Genomic DNA, 20,357 nt, shown 5'->3' on the forward strand with positions numbered 1-20,357 from the left:
ATGTGAATGGTAGTCCCTTGTTTTGATGGCAGGCCTCTGCTCACCAAAGAACTCTAGGCATAGGCAAGGTATGATAGGAATCCTTGCTTCTAGATCCTGTGAATGTTGACACCATAGGCTTTTGAGATACCATTGTAGTTTCCTCATATGCAGCCTTGCATATGGAATTAGAAGAATGCAGGAGGCCATGAACCCCAAGGCTTGCAGTATTTGCCTTGCAGATATAGCTGGGTTTTTGTGACCACTTGTTTGAAGTAGGTTGTCAAATTAATTTGTTTCTCTGGTGTGAGGAAAACAATCTGGGAAGTTGTATTCAAGCTTGCTGCCAGGAATATAATTTGTTAACAGGGTACCAGGTGTGATTTTTTTTTCGTGTATGGTGAACCCCAGACAAGTCAATACCCTTTGAACAAAGGCCAGATGATTCAAAAGAATGTCCTGGCTTTCTGCCTGAATTAGACAATCATCCAGGTATGGGTATATTTGAATATTTCTTTGCCTGCAAAATGCAATGACTGGTGCTAGGCACTTTGTGAATACCCTGGGCACAGTATGTAAGCCAAAGAGCAGTGCAGAGAACTGATAGTGCATGTAGCCTGCTTAAAAGTGTTGGTATCTTCTGCAAGACTCCTTGATAGGGATGTGCAGGTATGCTTCTTTTAAGTCTAGTGTTGCCAACCATGCATCTTTGCCTAGCATAGGAAACAGCTGGTGAAGAGTCAGCATCTTGAATTTTTGAATCACCAGAAAGGTGTTTACAGTAGAAAGGTCCAAGATAGGACACCATGTATTGCCTTTTCTGGGTACCAGGAAAAGTCTCGCATAGAAACCTTGTCCCTTTTCCTCTTCTGGTACCAACTGAATAGCCCCCATGTTTAAAAGACAGAGTACTTTATTTTGGGCCTCTGCCCACTGATTTGGGGGTAGATCTGGCCACCCCCTTGGTGTTGGTAACGTGGAAGTGAAATCTGTATCCTTGGGACACTATATTTAAAACCCATTTGTCCTGGGTAATGAGTTCCCAGTTTTTGGCCTGCAGACCAATCTTTCAGCCTTAAGGAGCATTCAGTTGGGAAGTGCTTGGAAGTTTTAAAAGCGAGTCATTGAGACAGTTTTCCATAGGGGGAATCTTATTTTGTTGTGGAAACCCCCCACTGCTTAGTCTTGTGTGGCCCTTGGGACTAAAACCTGGGGTTTCTGCTGTCTGGGTTTGGCTTGAGAAGACCTGGAAGGGACTGGAAAGGTCCAATTTTTAGAGGGCCAGTGCCTACTAAATCTAGGAGGCTGAACTTGTAAAAAATCTAACAGTTTGCATAGATTTAGCTTTATCTTCTATCTTTTTAAGAACTTCCTCAGCCTTGTTGCCAAACAGGTGGTCCTGATTTAAGGGAGCATCCAACAATTTAGCTTTAACATGATTAGGCAAAGATTGCTCCTTAAGCCAAGCATGCCTTCTGAGCACAGACCCATTAACAGCAGACCTGCAAGAGGCCTCTAATGAATCAAATCCACATTGCAAAGCAGGTTTTCCAACCTGTTCAGCAGAATGCATTAAATCTTGTAATTCTTTATTTTCAGCACAGTCAGGAATCAACATAATTTTCTGTTTAAGCAATCCAATAACATGTTGTTGATATTTTAACATATGAAACTGGCAGTTTACAACCCTAATGGCCAAGGTTGCAGAAGTGTAAACCTTCTTACCCCATCTATCCAGCGCCCTGGAGTCTCTATTCGAGGGGGTAGGATTTTTAGCAGTAGAAGCCTTAATTCCCTTGGGTCCCTGTGAAATAGTCTCTGGATCCGCAATAGGATTTTTAAAAAGGAACTTCTGTTAATCAGAAACCCTGTAATATCGGTCTGGTTTTCTGGGAGCAGGGGGAAAGGAATCAGGGGCCAAACTAGATTCTGAAAAGGCATCATCAACAATGTCTAGTACAGGAGGTATAGCTAAAGGCCTATGCTGAAGCAGGAGTAAGAAATCCCTAAGCCTCTTTTTTTGAATCAGAAAAATCCTGGCTTTCCCAGTGGAAATGCTCCTAAGAGTATGTAAGGTCTCACCAAAAGAAAAATCCTCTGGAAGGGAAGCAGAGGGAATAGAGTCCTCTGCAACAGAATCTTCATAAGTAGATACAGATCATCAGAAGAATCAGAAAAATCAGAATCCTGGTCAGAAGATTCATAAACAACTTCAGTCCTAGGTCTCTTAGAAAGGGGGAGGGGGGGTTGGCTTCTCCTGATTAGAGTTATAAGATCTTCAGCCATTCTTATTTGTTTTTTAGGCATATAGGCCTGAGCATGCGGCCTGAGCGTTGGTTTCTTAGACATGGTCCGCGATTTTGGCCTAAATGAAAAGGAGGTGTCTGTTTAATATGCAAGTCCATAGGTCTGAATACACCCTCAGAAGCCGGTGCCTGCACAGCGGCTCCAGACCCATCCAAGGAAGAGACATCCGCAGGTTCCACAATTGAAGCATCTTGCGGCATACCGGACTCCGAATGGTTCTCAGTAGATGCCTGCGAGTCAGAAGTAGCGGGTATCAGGAGTCGCGAAAGCTCCTCACCGAGTACCGGCGAACTGGCGACTGGCTTAGGAGAAGCGTCTTTGGCAGCTTTGGACATCGGCAGCCTGTCTCTGTCTTTATCTTTGTGTTTTTTTGGAATCCCAGCAGTCGGATGGTTAAGGGATGACATTTCTGGATAAACTGAGAACCGAAATATTTAGAGGTGAAAATATACTGACAACGGATAATGCGCTGATTAAATAAAGCACAAAATCGACAGCAAGGTATGTCGTGGTCAGGGACTAGGCAAGGAATACAGTACGAATGAAAATCTTTGTGAGGTATTTGCTTTCCACAAGTAATGCAATTATTAACTTTTACTGACATCGAAAGGAGCAAGAAAAAGTTTCCCAAATGGGATACTTAGCTTTTGTTGAAGACTTCGGTTCTGAAACTCGAAAACGAAAATTTCAGGAGTCGGCCGACCGGCACTTGCAAACTGCTTCTGCTTCGGGCACGGCAAGAAAGACTGATGTAATAGTGTCGGCTGCATGCTTTATACCCCTGACGACCTGACAGCAACTGATGCAGGACTCAAGACTTTGTTAATCAGGCCGACTGAGGGCTACTGCAAGCAGATCAACCCAAATGTAATGACTGCAACAGTGAAACATGAAGAACATCTATTATTACCTTTCTAGTCTCTCCTGCTTTATTTCATGGACTACCTCATTACAACCTAGTGCTCTTCCAGGTGTTTCTGCAGTTACCTCCTACTGCTCCTCTAGATCGCAAACGTTGCTTGTTCATATTTGCATTAATACCAAAACCGTGCTATATACAAGGTATCAGAATATTTTATCTTGACGCATACATGAAGGCAAACACAACTATATTCATATTTGACTTCTGTCAATGAGTATTTGTTAGAACTGTAAGGTGATAACTTCATGTTTTTAAAGGCTCAAGACACTCTCACTGGAAGTTAATGGTACACACTCAAAAGAGCTGTACTGGAGGGAATGAGAGCCCTGGTATGACAGAATGAATACAAACCAGCCCAAATCAGGCAGGAGGCATCCACTGTGTAAGCCTGTTTGTGTTGTGCTCTGGAGCAAGACATTAACTATATGCAGGTCAGAGAAGCAGAGATGTACATCGCTGTAACTCCCTCTGTTTGCCTGGGAGAACTAAGAAGGTGTCCCTATCTAGCACCAGTCATGGTAACTGCTGAAATCCTGCTAAGCACATCTAATAAGGAATTCCCCTGGGCTGGAATGCAAGCAGCCCTCAGGAACATTTCTGTTCCTAGGGTTTCCTCCCATGTGTGCACTACTAGCTTGTAGACTGGGGATAAGTGTGCATCAGATTCTAGCTTGTTTATGCACCACATTTATTATAGTGTATTCTGTGATTTCATAAAAGACTGAGCATCCTTCAGTGCAAAGATGACTGCTGTTAAGGGTAAGATAGTAAAGCAAGTGTCAGAATTGGATATTTTCCAGTAATAATATTTCAGACATTTCTAAGCAAACTTGGCCAGAGAGAATATTTGTGTGCCGTGAAAATGGTTTCATACTTCATGCTACAACTCCTTATTGCAACTCTACATATGAAATCACATCTGCAGATATAAATAAAAGATTCGTGAACACTGATTATCAGCAAAGTAATAAATATTGTAAAAACAAACTGCCACTCTATGCTAAGCTGTACTAAATGTGGGAACCTGAAAAATAATGAAATGAGAACCTTCTAGAAGTGTGACAGTCTAAGCTGTTGTTTAAATAGGTTCATAGGTTGGTACTAGGCTATCGGCCCTAGGGCCTATACTAGCCTAGCCATAACAATTCCCTGGCTATTTTTTCCCACACTATTTACTTCCCTGGAACCCTGTCTAGCAGGGCGAGTGACGTGATCCCCAGGGGTGAATTTCCTTTCTCCCATCCAATCAAGGTTCCTTTTGAAGAGGGCCAAAGAGGTGCTCTGCTTGAAGTGTATGGGCAGTCTATTCCAGAGTCTGGGGAGTCTCTGGGTCAGGAACCTATCCCTCCAGCATGTTTTGTTTATTGTGACGACAAAGTTTAGATCCCTGGAGCGTGTGGCTCTGAGGGATTGGGATTTCTTTAAGTGTAGCATGTCCAACAGCTCTGGGTTTAACATGACCTTGTATGTTAAGCAGAGATCACCTCGGAGTAAACTATATGCGACAGAGTAAAGCTGGAGTTTTTTAAGGCGGTCAGCATAGGGCATCTGCTTTAGGTCTGTGATTCTTTTAGTGAGGTATTTCTGCGGCCTTTCCAGTTGTTGCAGATGTCTTGAGAGGTACATACCAAATGGGACGTTGTATTCTATAATGGGTCTAATGAGGGATGAATTCAGAGGGACAACGACCTCCTTTTATCTGGATGAAAAGCCCTTAGTGATTAGGTGTGCCACACAGGATTTCCTGACTGTTGTGGCAATGTGTTATTGAAGGTGAGACCACTGTCCAAAGTCTCATCACACCTTTGGTGTTTAGTGTACTGCCACCTATGTGGTAATTCACGGGTACATGCTTTTTCTCAAAGGGGATAACTATACATTTCTTGGCATTGAGCTTGAGCCCATGGCTCTGGCACCAGGCATCTGTTTCTGTAAGGCCCTTTTGTAGAGTACCCAGATCATTTGGGGATTCAATAATGGCTCCCAGTTTGCAGTCATCTGCGAACTTTGTTAGCCAGAGTCCCTTAGTGTTGGCCTGTACTTCAGAGAAGTAGATGCCAAACAAGAGAGGTCCCAGGGCTGAACCCTGAGGTACTCCACTTGTCTGGAGCTGGATTTGGAGTCCGCTACTTTTACAGTGTGGGTTCTGTCAGTAAGCCAGTTGGCAACCCATCGAGTGACGCAAGGATTAATGCCCAGCTTAGTAAGTTTATCTACGATTCCAGAGTGGGGGATGGTGTCAAAGGCCTGGGCGAGGTCCAGATAGGCTGTGTGGACTTGGCTTACCCTCGTTCACGGCTCTGGAGACTGATTCGAAGAAGTCAATCAGGTTCAGGAGACGAGATCGGCCCCTCATGAACCCAAACTGGGTGGGGTCCAGTGTTTTAAGGTTGCCAATGTCTTTGTTTATAAGTTCCATGATAATACGTTCCATGGCCTTGCAGATCAGGCTCGTCAGACTGATGGGGCGGTAGTTCCCGGGATCCAAGGTGGATCCCCCCTTGTGGAGTGGGATAACTGTAGCTGTGCGCCACTCAGTGGGCACAAAGCCTGAGGTGAGGGTATGATTAAACATGACACTTAGGTAAGGTGCCAGTTGATTTTGTAGTACATGTAGTACACAGCCCGGGATGTCATCTGGTCCCATGGATGCTGTATTTTTAGCTTTGGAGATGTGTTTTTTACCTGTGTGGCCGTTATTACTGGAATTTGGCAATCTTCCGGTATTGAGATGGGCCATTTAGGGGGTGAAGTTGGCACTGAATTGAGATATTGGCAATAGCCTTGGGATCAGTATATTTAATGCCATTCTGTCGTAGCCCAGAGCAGATCTGAGCATTGCTATTTAGATTCTTGACATAGTTATAGAATGCCTTGTGGTTGTCTTTGGAATCTTTGGCAATTTTATTTTCGTAACTAGCTTTGGAGGATTTTATGAGGGATCTCAGCTTCTTACTGAGGCTGGTAAGGGAGTTTTTTGCATCCTGGGATTTTCCTCTTTTCTGCAACAGTTTCTTCCCTTTGTTGTAAAGTTTGTTTATGGCAGAGGACCACCAGATTGCTTTCCTTTTTTTGGAGGAGAGCATCTTGGTTCTATTTGGGATGGCACGATTCATGCATGAGAGGATGTGCTCGTACAGTGCCTTAGTGTAGGACTCAGCAGTCAAATTTTCAGTTCCCATCTGCATGGGTGTCATGAAGTTTGTAACTTCTGACTTGAGCAGCATGAAGTTGGCTTTGGAGAAGTTTTTTATGGAGGTTTTCTTACTTGGGGTGGGGGTGGGGGTGGGATGTAGATGTTAAGGGTGATTAGCTTATGGTCGAACCTGACCAATGAGGGGGTGACTATAGGTGTGGAGCATCGATTTTCCATGTTGGTAATGACCAGGTCTAGGATACTGGAGCCCCTGGTGGGATTATGGATTAGTTGATCCAGGGCATTGGAATTTATGAATTCCAAGAACAGTTGGGCATAGGTGTTGGTACACGAGTAGTTTTCCCAGTTAATGGCAGGGTAGTTGATATCACCCAGTATTAGGGTGTTTGGTTGTATATTAATATTTTCCAGTATATTTAGAAAGGTGTAGAGAGAATCTTGGGGCATGGTGGGGGATCTGTAGCAAGCTACAATTTGGACTGCAGTCTTACCTAGTGTTAGTTGCACCTGGAGAATTTCAGACACATTGTGTTGGGCAACTAACTTAGTGGTGTGAATGTCATTGGTGAATATGGACACTCCTCCACCTTTAGTGTTTCGATCCTGGTTTGGTGGTCGAAAAGTGTGGTAAAAGTTTTAGCCTGGCACTGCAGGGGTGCTCTCTGGAGCCTTGAACCAGGTCTCAGTTACTGCACAGATATTGATGTTCTCCATTTTTAGGAGTGCCTCGAGAGTGTGCATTTTGAGGTTTAGACTTCTAGCATTGAATAGCATTATCTTCAGATTTTGCATGCTTGCACCTGTTACGGTGGTGGTTTTGTCCTTTGAACTTTGCCTAAAAAAGGTATTATAGGGTTGGCAAGAGCCTTAGCCAGTAACTTGAATCCTAGGGGTGACAGTTGCAGACCATCTCTGGCAAAGCATCGTGGTCCGTCGATCTTGTCATCTCGGGCAGACAGATACTGGATCCCCTTTGAATGACACCAGAAGCTTAGCCAATTGTTGAAGTCAATCATTTTGTCCCTATATTGTGGTATCATTCTGGGCAAAGGCAGGATGCTACTCAGGGCTAGGGTCATACCTGCCTGGGCCACATGATCCGAGAGCTCTTCCATGTCTCTTTTCATGTAGTCCAGGGAGGTACGTCTCAAGTCATTCACTCCAACATGGACAATGACAGAGTCATATTTGTACTTGTTGTGGAGTGACTTGAGTGCATGCATTATGTGGCGGACCCTGGCACCGGACAGGCAGCTAAATATAATTTTCTCCTTGTTCAGCCTGGTGAGTGGGACATCAGTGTGCCTGACTATAGCGTCACCTATGACTAAAGTGTTAGGTACGTTGTCTTGCCTTAGGGGCTGTTGCTGGGTGGCACACTGGTGTTGTGAGCTATGTGACACTTTGGTTGTGACTGGTGTTTGTCTGCGTTTCAGCTTCGGAGGTCCTTATTGCTTGGGCAGGTTACAGTTAAGGGCCTCCGCATATGTGGATTTAGTGCTGCTATATGTGGGTGATGGTGGTGTGAGTTTAGACAATAATTGTCCATTTAAAACTATGAATTATGACTGGAAGAATATGCCAACATGTATCACCTAAACTGAGAAATTGCTGATCCTGAAATTAGCATGTGGATATAAGTTGGTCATTATTGCCTGCCTTTTGAGTCAAATTTTTTTGTAATCTCAGTAAGCTACTAAAACCAGTTCTGAATAGTTTACTGCCACAACATGATTTATGACTCGAGAACTTTTATTCAAGATGAAACACAGTCAGACCCTTTCACAACTGCCTTCACTTCCTTTGGGTTCATGTGCTTTGTTTCCTTCTTGGGGCTTCAGGTGCCCTCTACTCCAATGTCAATGTAGTTAAATGTGGTTTTCAGAAGGCTCTCTAAGGGACAGCCCCCCCAATTTTTTTTGCAGACAGGTACATCATTCCAACTCTTGCTTCACACAAGGGAATTTTGGTATGGATCACTCTAGGGACTGGCTGTGCTGTTGCAAAATATTCCTCAGGAAACACCAGAGATCCCTCATGTATAACCTTGCTAATGTTACATTTAAATACTGAAAGTCGTACAGTCTATAATTCAGTTCCTGAAATATGACCCTTGCTCTCAGTGATATCTTACACTGTGGTCAGTGGTTTCACATTCTTCTGTGGAGAAAAAGACTTGGGAGAGTACAGCCCATCCAGGTGACCTCCCAAAAATACCACTAACATGACTGGGTTTCATGGAATTTCAGAACATTATGAAAAACAGCCTCAGAAAGCAATCTACGGAGTACCTTGGAGCTCTCAGGAACTCCTCCTCCTTCTCTGACTCTGTCTGAATGAGACTGTTGCTGAGGTAAAGGTATGTATGAATGCCCCAAATCTTGCAATGAGCAACTACTAGAACCAGATATTTTGTCAAGACTCTGGATGTAGTACAAATCAAAGGGCAAGGATGTAAACTGAAAATGGGCACCTCTACTTTAAAATCATAGACAATGTTCATGATCTTTGTGTACAAGTAATGGTGGTGGCCAAGTATCGTTTCAGTGTCAAAATAAATGCTTGGGGGAGTCAGGAGGGGTAAGAAGACTAGCAGAATTAACACTATGAACTTGGGGAATTTTAAGGAAGTCACTGAGCTTTAACAAGTCTAGAACAGGCCACCACAGTCTGTCTTTTACTTGTACCAGGAGTAAATGTCCTTGGAATGCTGCTCACTGGAAACCACTTCTGTGGCTTCTTAGCCAAGCATTTCTTGTATAAGAGGTCACACTATGCTCTTCTCATCTTTTGGGACATTCCATGCATTTTTCAAATGGTCAGAATTTGCAACCCATGGAAACAGTTTCTAGAACCCACAAGTCCTATGTGAGGTTTAATTTTGTCTGAAGAGGGCCAACCAACTCTCTAACCTTTAACAGATAACAGAGGAATAAAGGTGACTTAAGGACTAAGATGTTTTTTGGGGGAGGACTCGAGAGAGAAAAAGTATAGCAATCACAGTTGCTCCCTGCTGCGAGTTTGGCTCAATGCTCCAAAAACTCCTTTTGTCATCCCCTAATGCCATTTTTTTTGAGGGGGGGCTTCTTACCTTTAGGCTGTTTCCCCTTTCCCTTGGGCTCTGGTAGTAGGGACACTGCTTAAAAGGGTAATGAACACATACATATGTATGCAATACACAGAAGCAAGGTCCTCATTCAAAAGTAACATTTACGAGTTGTGCCTCAACAAGAGCTAGCAGTGACTGTGGTCTTAGCCAGGAATGTGTTATAATGACAGACCCTGCAGAACCAGCTGTAGCTGCTGCATTTACAACTTTATACCCATATTTAATGGTATATGCCTGGCCACCTGTGCAGCAGTCGGTCAACCAAGATTAAAAAAAATGTTAAACTGTTTCTAAATATACACTTTACGCTGTGCTAAGTATAGCCTGATGAGAAAACATTTTTGTTTTTAGCAACAAGTAATTTTAGAATGTTTAATGAATGTTACAGCTTCGCTTTACTTCTTTGTTCTGCTTACCTTCCAAAGTCACAGAGCTTCAGAACTGCGGTTTCTGGGTCAAGAAGGAGATTCTGTGGTTTGATATCTCTATGACAGATTCCAAAAGAATGGATGTATGCTAAACTTCGGAAGAGCTGATACATATATAGCTGAAAAAGAAGAAAAGAAATGTATTAACATGATCCCATATAAATGCATTAATCTTGGCCATTATCTGGGTTTTTCTGAAAAACAAAAAGCTAAAAACTGCACATATAAAGAAACACACTTATCCTGAACAGCTCACAGTAAATACAAGAGAAAAGATTAGCTCAAACACTCTTCTCACTTAAACGTTTTTTTTAAAGGGGGGGGTCACCCCCTGCAACTTTGCCCACCCTACCCTCAAACTTATACATACCAAGTCGGAGACTGCTACACTTCAGAGAAAAAAAAAACATAAAATGGTAATCTTAGATTTAGTATATACAAATCTGGATTTTTGGTCATTCGGTCTCCATATTCTGGAACTATGCATTCAATGTACGGACATGTTAAACTGTAACCATCAATTGCACCATACTTTAGGCCTCTACTAGTCCCGCCCTCAACTTCTAGCCATCAAGTCTCCCCCACACAGTGACATCCACTTGGCCCATTCCCCTTAGCGTGAGGCACAAGCCCTGGGAGTTGTGCCATAAGTAGGCATCAAGAGTTTTCACATCTCCTACAGCCCCTGCTGAAGCTATGACTTCTGCTTCTTATCCACATTCAAGGATGTATGAATGTTTGCCATACCTGGTTAGGCAAGTATGGTTGAGATGGTCCTCCTCATGGGCCAAACACAGCCCCTAGCCACAAGCCAGTTTCAACTGTTTCACTCCCATCTCCACATACCACCATCTCCAGTACAAGTCTCTATGAACTGGTGCATAGTCAGGACTACATCCTATTAAGTCAGGGAGATGGCGAATAAGAAGTTATGTACCTACCATAACGTTCCATGTTAGTTGTCTTCTCTCGCCTTCTTTCTTGCTTGATGGGTTCGGAGCCGATCCCTCGGCTCCGACTCGGCACTTGCTAAGCTCGAGAGTCACTTTTACCAGCTCGAGGCAGCCCCATATCCCATGATGCAAGGCGGTAAGTACCCAGATCTCGTTTGTTGACAAAGGGCAATAGCACCAAGCATAAAATACTTCCCAAAGGAAGAAGAAACTTACAGATGGAAAAAGGACCAGGTCTGAATGGTCTTTAGCATAATAGTTTCTTATACAAGGTCTGTCCAGGCCAGGGGGAAGGAGGGAGGGTCGCAAGAAAGAAGGCGAGAGAAGACAACTAACATGGAACGTTATGGTAGGTACATAACTTCTTAATGTTAAGTTGTCAATCTCGCCTTCATTCTTGCTTGATGGGACCGTCCCTAGCACCTCTATCCTGGGTGGCTCAATGGAACAAACTCTTGAGGACTGTAGAGCCAAAACTGGCTCTGTCCCTGGAGGCCAAGTCCAATTTGTAATGGGAAACAAAAGTGTGAGGAGTAGCCCAAGTGGCCGCTGCACAAATAGTGTCCAAAGGAAGTCTAGCTTGAAAAGCTGTAGAAGTAGCTAAACTCCTAGTTGAATGTGCTTTAGGTTTTGAGCACAGCTGTTTTCCCCTGAGTATAAATTTCAGTGATGACCGAAGAAAGCCATCTGGACAAAGTCACTTTAGAAACAGGAAGGCCTTTTTTATTATCCGCATAGGAAACAAAAAGTTGATCAGCTTTTCTAAATTTTTTTGTTCTGTCCAAATAATATCTAAGTTGACGATGGACATCAAGATAATGTAGCTTTTGTTCAGCTCTGTCTGAATAGTTAGGGAAAAATACCGGGAGATCAATGGATTGATTCAAATTGTTCTTTGAAGCGACCTTAGGTAAAAAGGTTGGGTTAGTTCTCAAAGATACTCTGTCTTTGTGAAAAACCAAATAGGGGTCGAACCGAAGAGCATGAAGTTCAGACACCCTCCTGGCAGATGTAATAGCCACTAGAAATAACGTTTTCCAAGAAAGATATTTCAGGGAACAAGAAACAGCTGGCTCGAAGGGGGGAAGAATCAAGGATGTCAGCACTAAATTTAGATCCCACTGAGGAGGAGGATTCCTGACTGGAGGTTTTAGTAGGAAAATTCCCTTCAAGAAGGCCCTGCAGAGCCTATGGGACATAATATTATGATCTGCTATCCCGACATGAAAATTGGAAATAGCAGCCAATTGAACCCTGATTGTGGAAAAAGAGGAGCCTGCATGAAAAATCTCTGCTAAGAAGTCCAGAACTGCCTGAACAGGGGCAGTAAAAGGATCAATATTTTGGGCCTTAGCCCAATAAGAGAAACGTTTCCATTTGCTTGTGTAAATCCTCCTGGTAGAGGATTTTAGTGAAGCTACTATGATGTCTCTAACTGGGTTAGAGATCAAAGGAAGCCTGGCTAAGGAAGGAAGTGGAGCAACCATGCTGTGAGGTTGAGAGAAGGGATTGACCGGTGCAGCTGACCAGATTGGTGAATCAGTAGATCTGGCACTGGGTCCAGATGCCACGGCTGCACCAAAAGGTGATGATGGAGGAACGGGAACCAAACTTGTCGAGGCCAGTAAGGGGCAATGAGAATCAATTTGGCTCTCAAAGCGGTAGCTTTCTGGATCACCTGAGGGATCAGAGGAAATGGAGGGAAGGCATAAAGAAGTCCCTGGGGCCAATCCTGGGTCAGAGCGTCTCTGGGGGGATGGCCTGATAGAGGGAAGAGGCTGAAGAAGTCTGGACATTTGCTATTTTGGGGAGTAGCAAAAAGATCGCAACATGGACGACCCCATTCCAGAAAAATCTCTTCCGCTATAGATTGCTTGAGAGACCACTCGTGAGGCATGAGGATAGCTCTGCTCAATCTGTCCGCTATAATGTTGGTTTTCCCAGGGATATGCGTTGCTACCAGAAACCGATGAGAGGAGATCGCCCATTGCCAAAGTCTGAGCTTCTCGACACAAGGGGTAGGACTTGGTTCCGCCCTGTTTGTTGATATACCAAACTACAGACATGTTGTCTGTGTGGACTGCAATTGTCCCTACGGGAAGAAAGTCGTTGAGGGCTTGCAACGTTAAAAGCACTGCTCTCATCTCCAGGACATTTATGTGCAGATGGTACTCGAATGGTTGCCACGTCCCATGAACCATCCTGCCCTGATAATGACCCCCCCACCCGATCAGGGAGGCATCCGTGGTGACAGTGGCTATCGGGGACGGAGGTACAAAGCGCCTGCCTTGGTGAACCTGAGACGATGTGATCCACCAAGCAAGATGTTCTTTGCATGTCTGTGTCACCAGAATCTGGTGACGCATTGGAAGTTGCTGGTATGACCACTGTGTGAACAGCATCCACTGAAGAAGGCGCATGTAGAATCGAGCCAGGGGAAGAAGAGTAATGGCCGCAGCCATGAGACCTAATACCTTCAGAACCATTCTGGCCTGTATTTTCTTGCTGGCCAGAATGATCCTGACATGAGTCTGAATGTCTGAAACTCTTTGTTCTGTAAGGGTAGCTGACATCCGAACAGTGTTTAAGTTTGCCTATGAAGGTAATAGACTGGCAGGGCGATAAGGATGACTTTTCGAAGTTGATTGAGATGCCCAAATGAGAACAAAGGTCTATTGTGTAATCCCTGGCTTGTATAAGCTGATGCCTGGTGGTGGCTGACAGGAGCCAGTCGTCGAGATATGGAAACACCTGGAATCCTTGGCGTCTCAGGTGAGCCGTGACCACTGCCATGCATTTGGTGAACACTCTGGGGGCTGTAGTGAGACCAAAGGGCAGGGCTCTGAACTGGAAATGACTGGACCCCAGCCGAAAGCGGAGAAATCTCCTGGAGCGTCTGTGAATTTTGATGTGATAGTACGCATCCTGAAGATCTATTGAGCACATCCAGTTGTCCTTCTGTAAGAAGGGCAGAATTGATTGAAGAGTGACCATTCGAATCTTGTCTTCCTGACAGACTTGTTGAGTCTGCTGAGATCCAATATTGGTCTCCAGTCTCCCGTCTTTTGGGGACCAAAAAGAACCTTGAGTAGATTCCGGCTCTGAATGGTCTATTGTAACTGGCTGAATGGCTCTTTTTGCAGTAGTTTTGCGATTTCTAACTCTGCAATGTCCCTTAGACCGGTGGTACATCTGGAAGGGAATTTGAGGGAAAGGACTTTCCTCGAAAGGAATTATGTAACCCTTGGATATGATCGACTGTACCCATCTGTCTTGAGTGAGGGAATGCCAGGCTTCTGGATACAGTGATAATCTTCCCCGACTGCCTCCAAGGAGGGACAGCCGGGCAACACCTCAGGGATGCTGAAAGGGCTTGTCAGAGAGAGGCTCCCTGTTTCCCTGGTTCTTGGACCCCTCTGCCTCTAGAGCGTCTGTTATTGTTACCCCTCTGCCTCTAGGGGTAAACTGACCACGTGAATCGGCGTGACTCCTTGGGAATTACGGAACCACAGCTTCCCACACTTCTGTCCTTTGGGATAAGGCCTTGGAGGGGTGGAAATACGGACTCCAACAGCAGAAAGAGTCTTGCCGTCCTGCTCGCACCTGGTCAAGGTCTCCTTCACCTGAGGGCCAAACAAAGCTGACCCATCAAAGGGAGAATTTGTGAAGGACGCCTTAAAGGGATCCGCAAAATCACATAGCCGCATCCAGGCTTGGCGTCTAAGAGCCACACCTGTGCCTGCGGCTCTACTCGCTCCATCCGCAGCATAAGATATTAGCCGCATGGAGGAGTTTGCAATGGAATTGAGGGTTCCTAGCTGAGAAGCAATTTTTCTTGAGCCCCTGCAGCTGTAGGATCCTGAACTACTTCTCCCAGCTCCTTCAGGATATCCCTTTGGAGTCTGGTGAAGTGACATAGGTAATTCAGCTTAACGCATAGCAAAGGTCGCTGAGGAAAACATCCGCTTACCATACCTATCCATGGTCCTAGAGTCCTTATTAGGAGGATGGACGGGCAGGAAGGATCTGCAAGTTCCTTTTGGTGGCCGCAGCCACCACCATGGCATCAGCGGGGACACCCTTAGTAAGGAATTGTTTGTCGCCGGGCAGTGATAAATTTTGAAGGCCTCCTAGGGACTGGCTCTACAGAGTCAGGAGCTGCCCACCTTCGTGCAATCACCTGCATAAGGGGTCGAAGGCGGAGATACCCAGGAGGTGGAGGGCCGAGATCCAAACGCCTCTAGGTATACTGACTCATCCTCAGAGGGATTGTTGGTGGGCCAGTTTCCCTCTGTTTCAGAAGTTCTAGGATGTCTGAGAAGGAGACATCCTCAGAGGGGGATCTAGGGGATCCCTCTGACTCATCAAAGTCAGTATCCGAAGTGACAGACTCGGGTGAGTCTACATGCTTCCTCTTACAAGTCCTCTTCCTAGGAGGATATCCCGAAACATCAGGAGAATCCTCAGAAGAGGGGGAAATTCCCAATGGGGAAACCTGAGGCGGAGGATCTCTGGGTCCTGTAGCAAGAGAAGTGGTAGAGATGTCAACAGGTACTATAGAGGGAGGAGCTACGGGAACAGACTGCTGACTGATACCAGTGGCCAGTACACTCTTCATCACCTCGAATGCTCCCCTCCCAGGCAGGTCCGAGAGAACCCGCTCAAGAGCTAGGAACTCCAGGGACCACCGAAGGGAAGTCTCCGAGGCAGATGTCGGAGCCGAGCTCACCAAGGCCGAGGCTCCAAGGGAAGAGCGGGTTCGGACAAGGGTCCGATGCCACTCACCCCTTGGAGGAGACCATGGAAGCCCGACCACGAATCCCTCTAAGGAAGGTCTCAAGAGGAGATAAGAGTAGAGGCTGAAGGAACAGAAGGGGTATCCGTCCTCCAGCCGTAGCAGTAACCATTCGAAGACTCCAACTCCAAGCTCTGGGGTAGAGTTGAAGGAGGAACTGTAACGGGGTGTGGACCAACAGTCGTCTGTTGAGACGGACTGTGTAACATTTGGGCCAGTACCTGTGACTTGAGTAATCTACTGACCACTCTCTCTAGGTCATGATCTGACAACCTGGATGACCTTGAAGATCGGCTCCGATGGCTCCATTCCGATAGAAGAGGTGAAGCGGAGCCGAAAGTATCGGCTCCAAGGAAGGAGACCTCGACCTCTTCCTGGAATGAGCCATCAGAGCCGATACAATAGATCCTGTCGGAGCCGACCTCGGAGCCGACAGGAAGCCTCGATGTATCGGCTCCAGCGGGAGCCGATACAGCCACCAAAGTAACGGTGTCGGAGCCGATCGGAGCCGACACCGATGCCTGTGCCACATGGGTGTCGGAGCCGATCGGAGCCGACATCGAAGTGGTCAATACAGATTCGGCACCGATAGCCATCGGTGCCGAAGGCTTTCAAGCTAGAATCGGCTCCAGCCGAGCCGATCTCGACTCAGTACGAGTCGGAGCCGAGGCCGCAGGCTTAGATACAGAAGCCTGGGCCTTGGAAGATTTTACTGATTTTGGTGGAGCCAACTTAGCCGGAGAGCCCTCCGGCTTAAGAAGGCCCCTAAGAAACAGTTTATTCCGTCTCTCCTGCAGGACTCTCTGGCTGAAGGAGTGACAAATAGCACAGGAGTCCTGCAGGTGAAGAGGGCCCAGACAATACAGGCAAGAAGTGTGACCGTCTGTCAGAGACATCTTCTGACAGCACGAGTCACACTTCTTAAAACCTGAGACCCTCTCCTTTGACATGGTGCTGAAAAACACACACACACACACCAGTCAAAATTAAGTTAAATAAAATACCAAAAGGTATTCTATAAACCAACACACACACCCTAACAGGGGGGGGGATGGGATAGGGAAAGATTGACTAACAAAAATTAAAGGAGACAGGAATTTCTGTCAGAAAAGGTACAAATTAAACTTAAAAACTATCAATAAAAGGTTTTTGACTAAAAAGGGGCTTAAATATCACAAAAGTGAACAACTTACCAGGAGCTGGTAAAAAGAAGACCTCCTAAGCGAAGCGGCAAACGAGATCTGGGTACTTACCGCCTTGCATCATGGGATATGGGGCTGCCTCGAGCTGGTAAAAGTGACTCTCGAGCTTAGCAAGTGCCGAGTCGGAGCCGAGGGATCGGCTCCGAACCCATCAAGCAAGAATGAAGGCGAGATTGACAACTTAACATTAATCATTTCTAGACATAAGCAAGATGGCTACTTCACTGCAAAGTGCATGTTCATATATAGTACACACACACACACACACACACACACACACACACACACACACACACACACACACAATGATAAAATGAGTCTATCTTCTGAAACCTCCCATAGCAAGCTTAGACAGGTTTCAAGACTGACAAAGCCACAAGTCACAAAATATGATCCACAATTATTTTGAGTAATTTGTTTCTGATTATCTAATTTTAATTTTGTTAAATCCACTTCCTGGATTTGATTTACGTGGGTATACCATGTTTTCTTGAATTTGAGTATTTATTGTGTGCAGTATGATTCTCAGTTACAACGTCTTCTGTATAGCGACATGTGTGAATGGGCGTTCCTTCGTTGAAGGTTGTGCGTTAGGCCTGGCAAGCCAGTATGTAAAAATCTGCTGCCAATCATTACCGGACCGGAGTTCCGCTGTGGCGACCCCTAACCGGGAAAAGCCGAAAGACACGAACAATTGTGTGCAGTATGTAAAATTTCAATTTTTTGTGTTGCATGAATGGGGGAAATGAAGGAGTTGTTGATGTGCACAGAGCGGTGATAAAGTGAAGAAAATCTACACCATGCAATTGATAAACAATTATCCCAATCCTTTATCAATGTGCATGGTTGTATACATATTTCATTGTTCTAACAGCATACACCTTAACTTACCTCTCAACCTTTTAGAGCAAGAAATCTGAACAAAGCCACAAATACTGGGGGAGAAATGACCAAAAATAGGGACACATTTTCAATATTGCTCTTCTAAATTTAAAAAGTTGAAAACAAACTGTTGCTCGACCAAGAAACCAGGAAAAACAGACTGGAACAGTGAAATCAGAAAGCCACAAGTCCACTCAGCGATATTAATCTTAACGCACTTTTTATTACAAAACAAGCAACGTTTTCGCTACAGCTCCTGCTGTAGCTTCCTCAGAGTAATAGATAAAATCTGTAACAGTTTCTTTTTAAACATGAAAGCGCGCCAAAAAATGAGGCAGCGCAACATTGTTAAAGGTACAGAGAATATAAACATGAACACATATTTTCTACCAAGTCTAAGACATGTCCTACCAAGAAAATTCAGGACTAAGCCATTCAGTTAAAACCTTGTAGTTATAAAGTATATCAGGTGATAAGAGTACAGCCCATTAACGAAAAAAATCGGAACCTGTCCGAACTTACATGCATACATTTGCAACGGCATGGTGCTCTATGATCGCTTTCCATTTAGGGCTTATGGTTCATGTAAGTTCGGACAGGTTCCGATTTCTTCGTTAATGGTCTGTATTCTTATCACCTGATATACTTTACAACTACAAGGTTTTAACTGAATGGCTTAGTCCTGAATTTTCTTGGTAGGACATGTCTTAGATTTGGTAGAAAATATGTGTTCATGTTTATATTCTCTGTACCTTTAACAATGTTGCGCTGCCTCATTTTTTGGCGCGCTTTCATGTTTAAAAAGAAACTGTTACAGATTTTACCTAATACTCTGAGGAAGCTACAGCAGGAGCTGTAGCGAAAACGTTGCTTGTTTTGTAATAAAAAGTGCGTTAAGATTAATATCGCTGAGTGGACTTGTGGCTTTCTGATTTCACTGTTCCAGTCAAATTTAAAAAGTTAACAGAATAACAGCTTTTGTATTAGCATGACTTTCTGAAGGACATGAAATCTGAAACTCAAATGTCTGCCATTATTTTCTGACTACAGTCCTCAGTGATTTGCTAGCAGTTTGCCAGAAATCACAATTTTATGAAAAACAGACCAAAAATAAGAGGCAAAAATTTGGAGATTCTGCGAAAATCTGGACTCCAAACCAATGAAAGCCCATACTCTAAAACCGTACCTCAACCACCCTTAAGACAAAAAGAAAAAAAAAGGAAAATAAAATACATACATTGTGTGAAGATATGTGAAAGCTGCCAGCCTAGCCAGACAGAATTTTCTGTCATTTGTAAATATTAACGCAAGTCACATGCCTGCTCTCTTAAATGTAAGAAAATTATGGTAAATGTTGAACTTCAAAAATGTAACCACACTGCTCTCTGCTGGAGGAAAGCTGACAAGTTAAGCATTGTCTAATTGCTTGATCTCAAAACTCAGAGCCAAAATGTCTGGATGAAGGAATTCTCCCTATTGTTTTGAGACCAGAGATAACTGCTAGAATTTGCATGCATAATGTATTTTATTGTTGTAGCTTCCTCATCAGGTGCAAGATTAAAACGGCTGCTAAACTCAGAGTTTCTGTTAGCCTGGGAACCAGGGAAAAATGATGTAATCTGAAATGAGTCAGTAGTACTGTGTTATCAATTTAAGGACAGAGAGACTCAGAGCATTTTTGTAATTGTCTTCAGAACATCAAACATCACCAGCACTGCTTTGTTCTATATGCAAGCTTATTTTAGAACTTTGTTTGCTCTTAGATAGAGATAGGAAAACATGACATCTAGTCTAGCTGTTTTTCTGTATTGATGTCAGAACTATTCTACTGTATCTTAAGGATTTTCCTGTGAACTCTGAACTCTTGACTAGCACTGTCTAGTAAGAAGTATTGTCTTGTGTTTTTATTTATTATTAAATATTTTTAAACCTTTCAACTGTGGCTGTTTTGTGTAGAGATAATTTAAGCTCTAGAGTACATTGCATGTATACAGTGATAGGCCAAGCCACTCCATGTTCTGGTCACACTTACCATTTGGATAATAATATTGCACAGTAATAATTGGACACCTTTTAGTAAGGGCCTTTAGAGTAGCTGATAAGTAAAGGTCCTGGTGGCAGTGATTTCAGTGTTGTAGGGTACTGGCTCATCTTCAGTTTCACGCAAGAGTGCAGGTGGCCATTATGATTCACGAGCGAACCGGAATATGAAATGAGGCATGATTGGCATGCCATGCATATTAGCCACTGACATCATGCATACAATTAATGTAGATCACAGCTGTGATTAATGAATGCAGCGCTGTCATTTCTTATGATAAGTAAATATTTTTCCTTTTTTACAGTAAGTGCCCAAGCTGCAGCGTCGTGCTCCAAAAATCATCATCATTAAGAAAAGTGCATGTTGATGCATTACTATTTCAGCTAGTAACCTTCAATGCTAATTGTATTATGTCAAAACTATAAATTAACCTAAATTCTTAAGCAAATAAGTTGAGTTCAATTACTTCAAAAGTGCCCCTAACCCAGTAATGTTCTAAGTGATGTGATTTAGAGTAATATCTCAATCCTTCCTATTCCCAATCCATGACTTATTCTGGCTAGTTAAGATTTCTTTTTTTTT

At 44.1% G+C, this 20,357-nt stretch overlaps 1 protein-coding gene across 2 annotated transcripts in view; it reads right to left on the bottom strand.

The window, feature by feature from the left end:
- The window catches only part of GSK3B (glycogen synthase kinase 3 beta), a 1,987,846-nt gene that overhangs the window by 1,059,668 nt on the left and 907,821 nt on the right, over window positions 1-20,357 (bottom strand). For both annotated transcript variants that reach the window (XM_044071503.1, XM_044071504.1), the window contains exon 5: window positions 9,891-10,021. In XM_044071503.1, the coding sequence (XP_043927438.1) occupies window positions 9,891-10,021 (131 nt within the window). The remainder of the gene's footprint in view (window positions 1-9,890; window positions 10,022-20,357) is intronic.

The sequence above is a fragment of the Protopterus annectens genome, chromosome 5.part0 (genome assembly GCF_019279795.1).
Source record: "Protopterus annectens isolate FY-2018-M chromosome 5.part0, PAN1.0, whole genome shotgun sequence".
Lineage (NCBI taxonomy): Eukaryota > Metazoa > Chordata > Ceratodontiformes > Protopteridae > Protopterus > Protopterus annectens.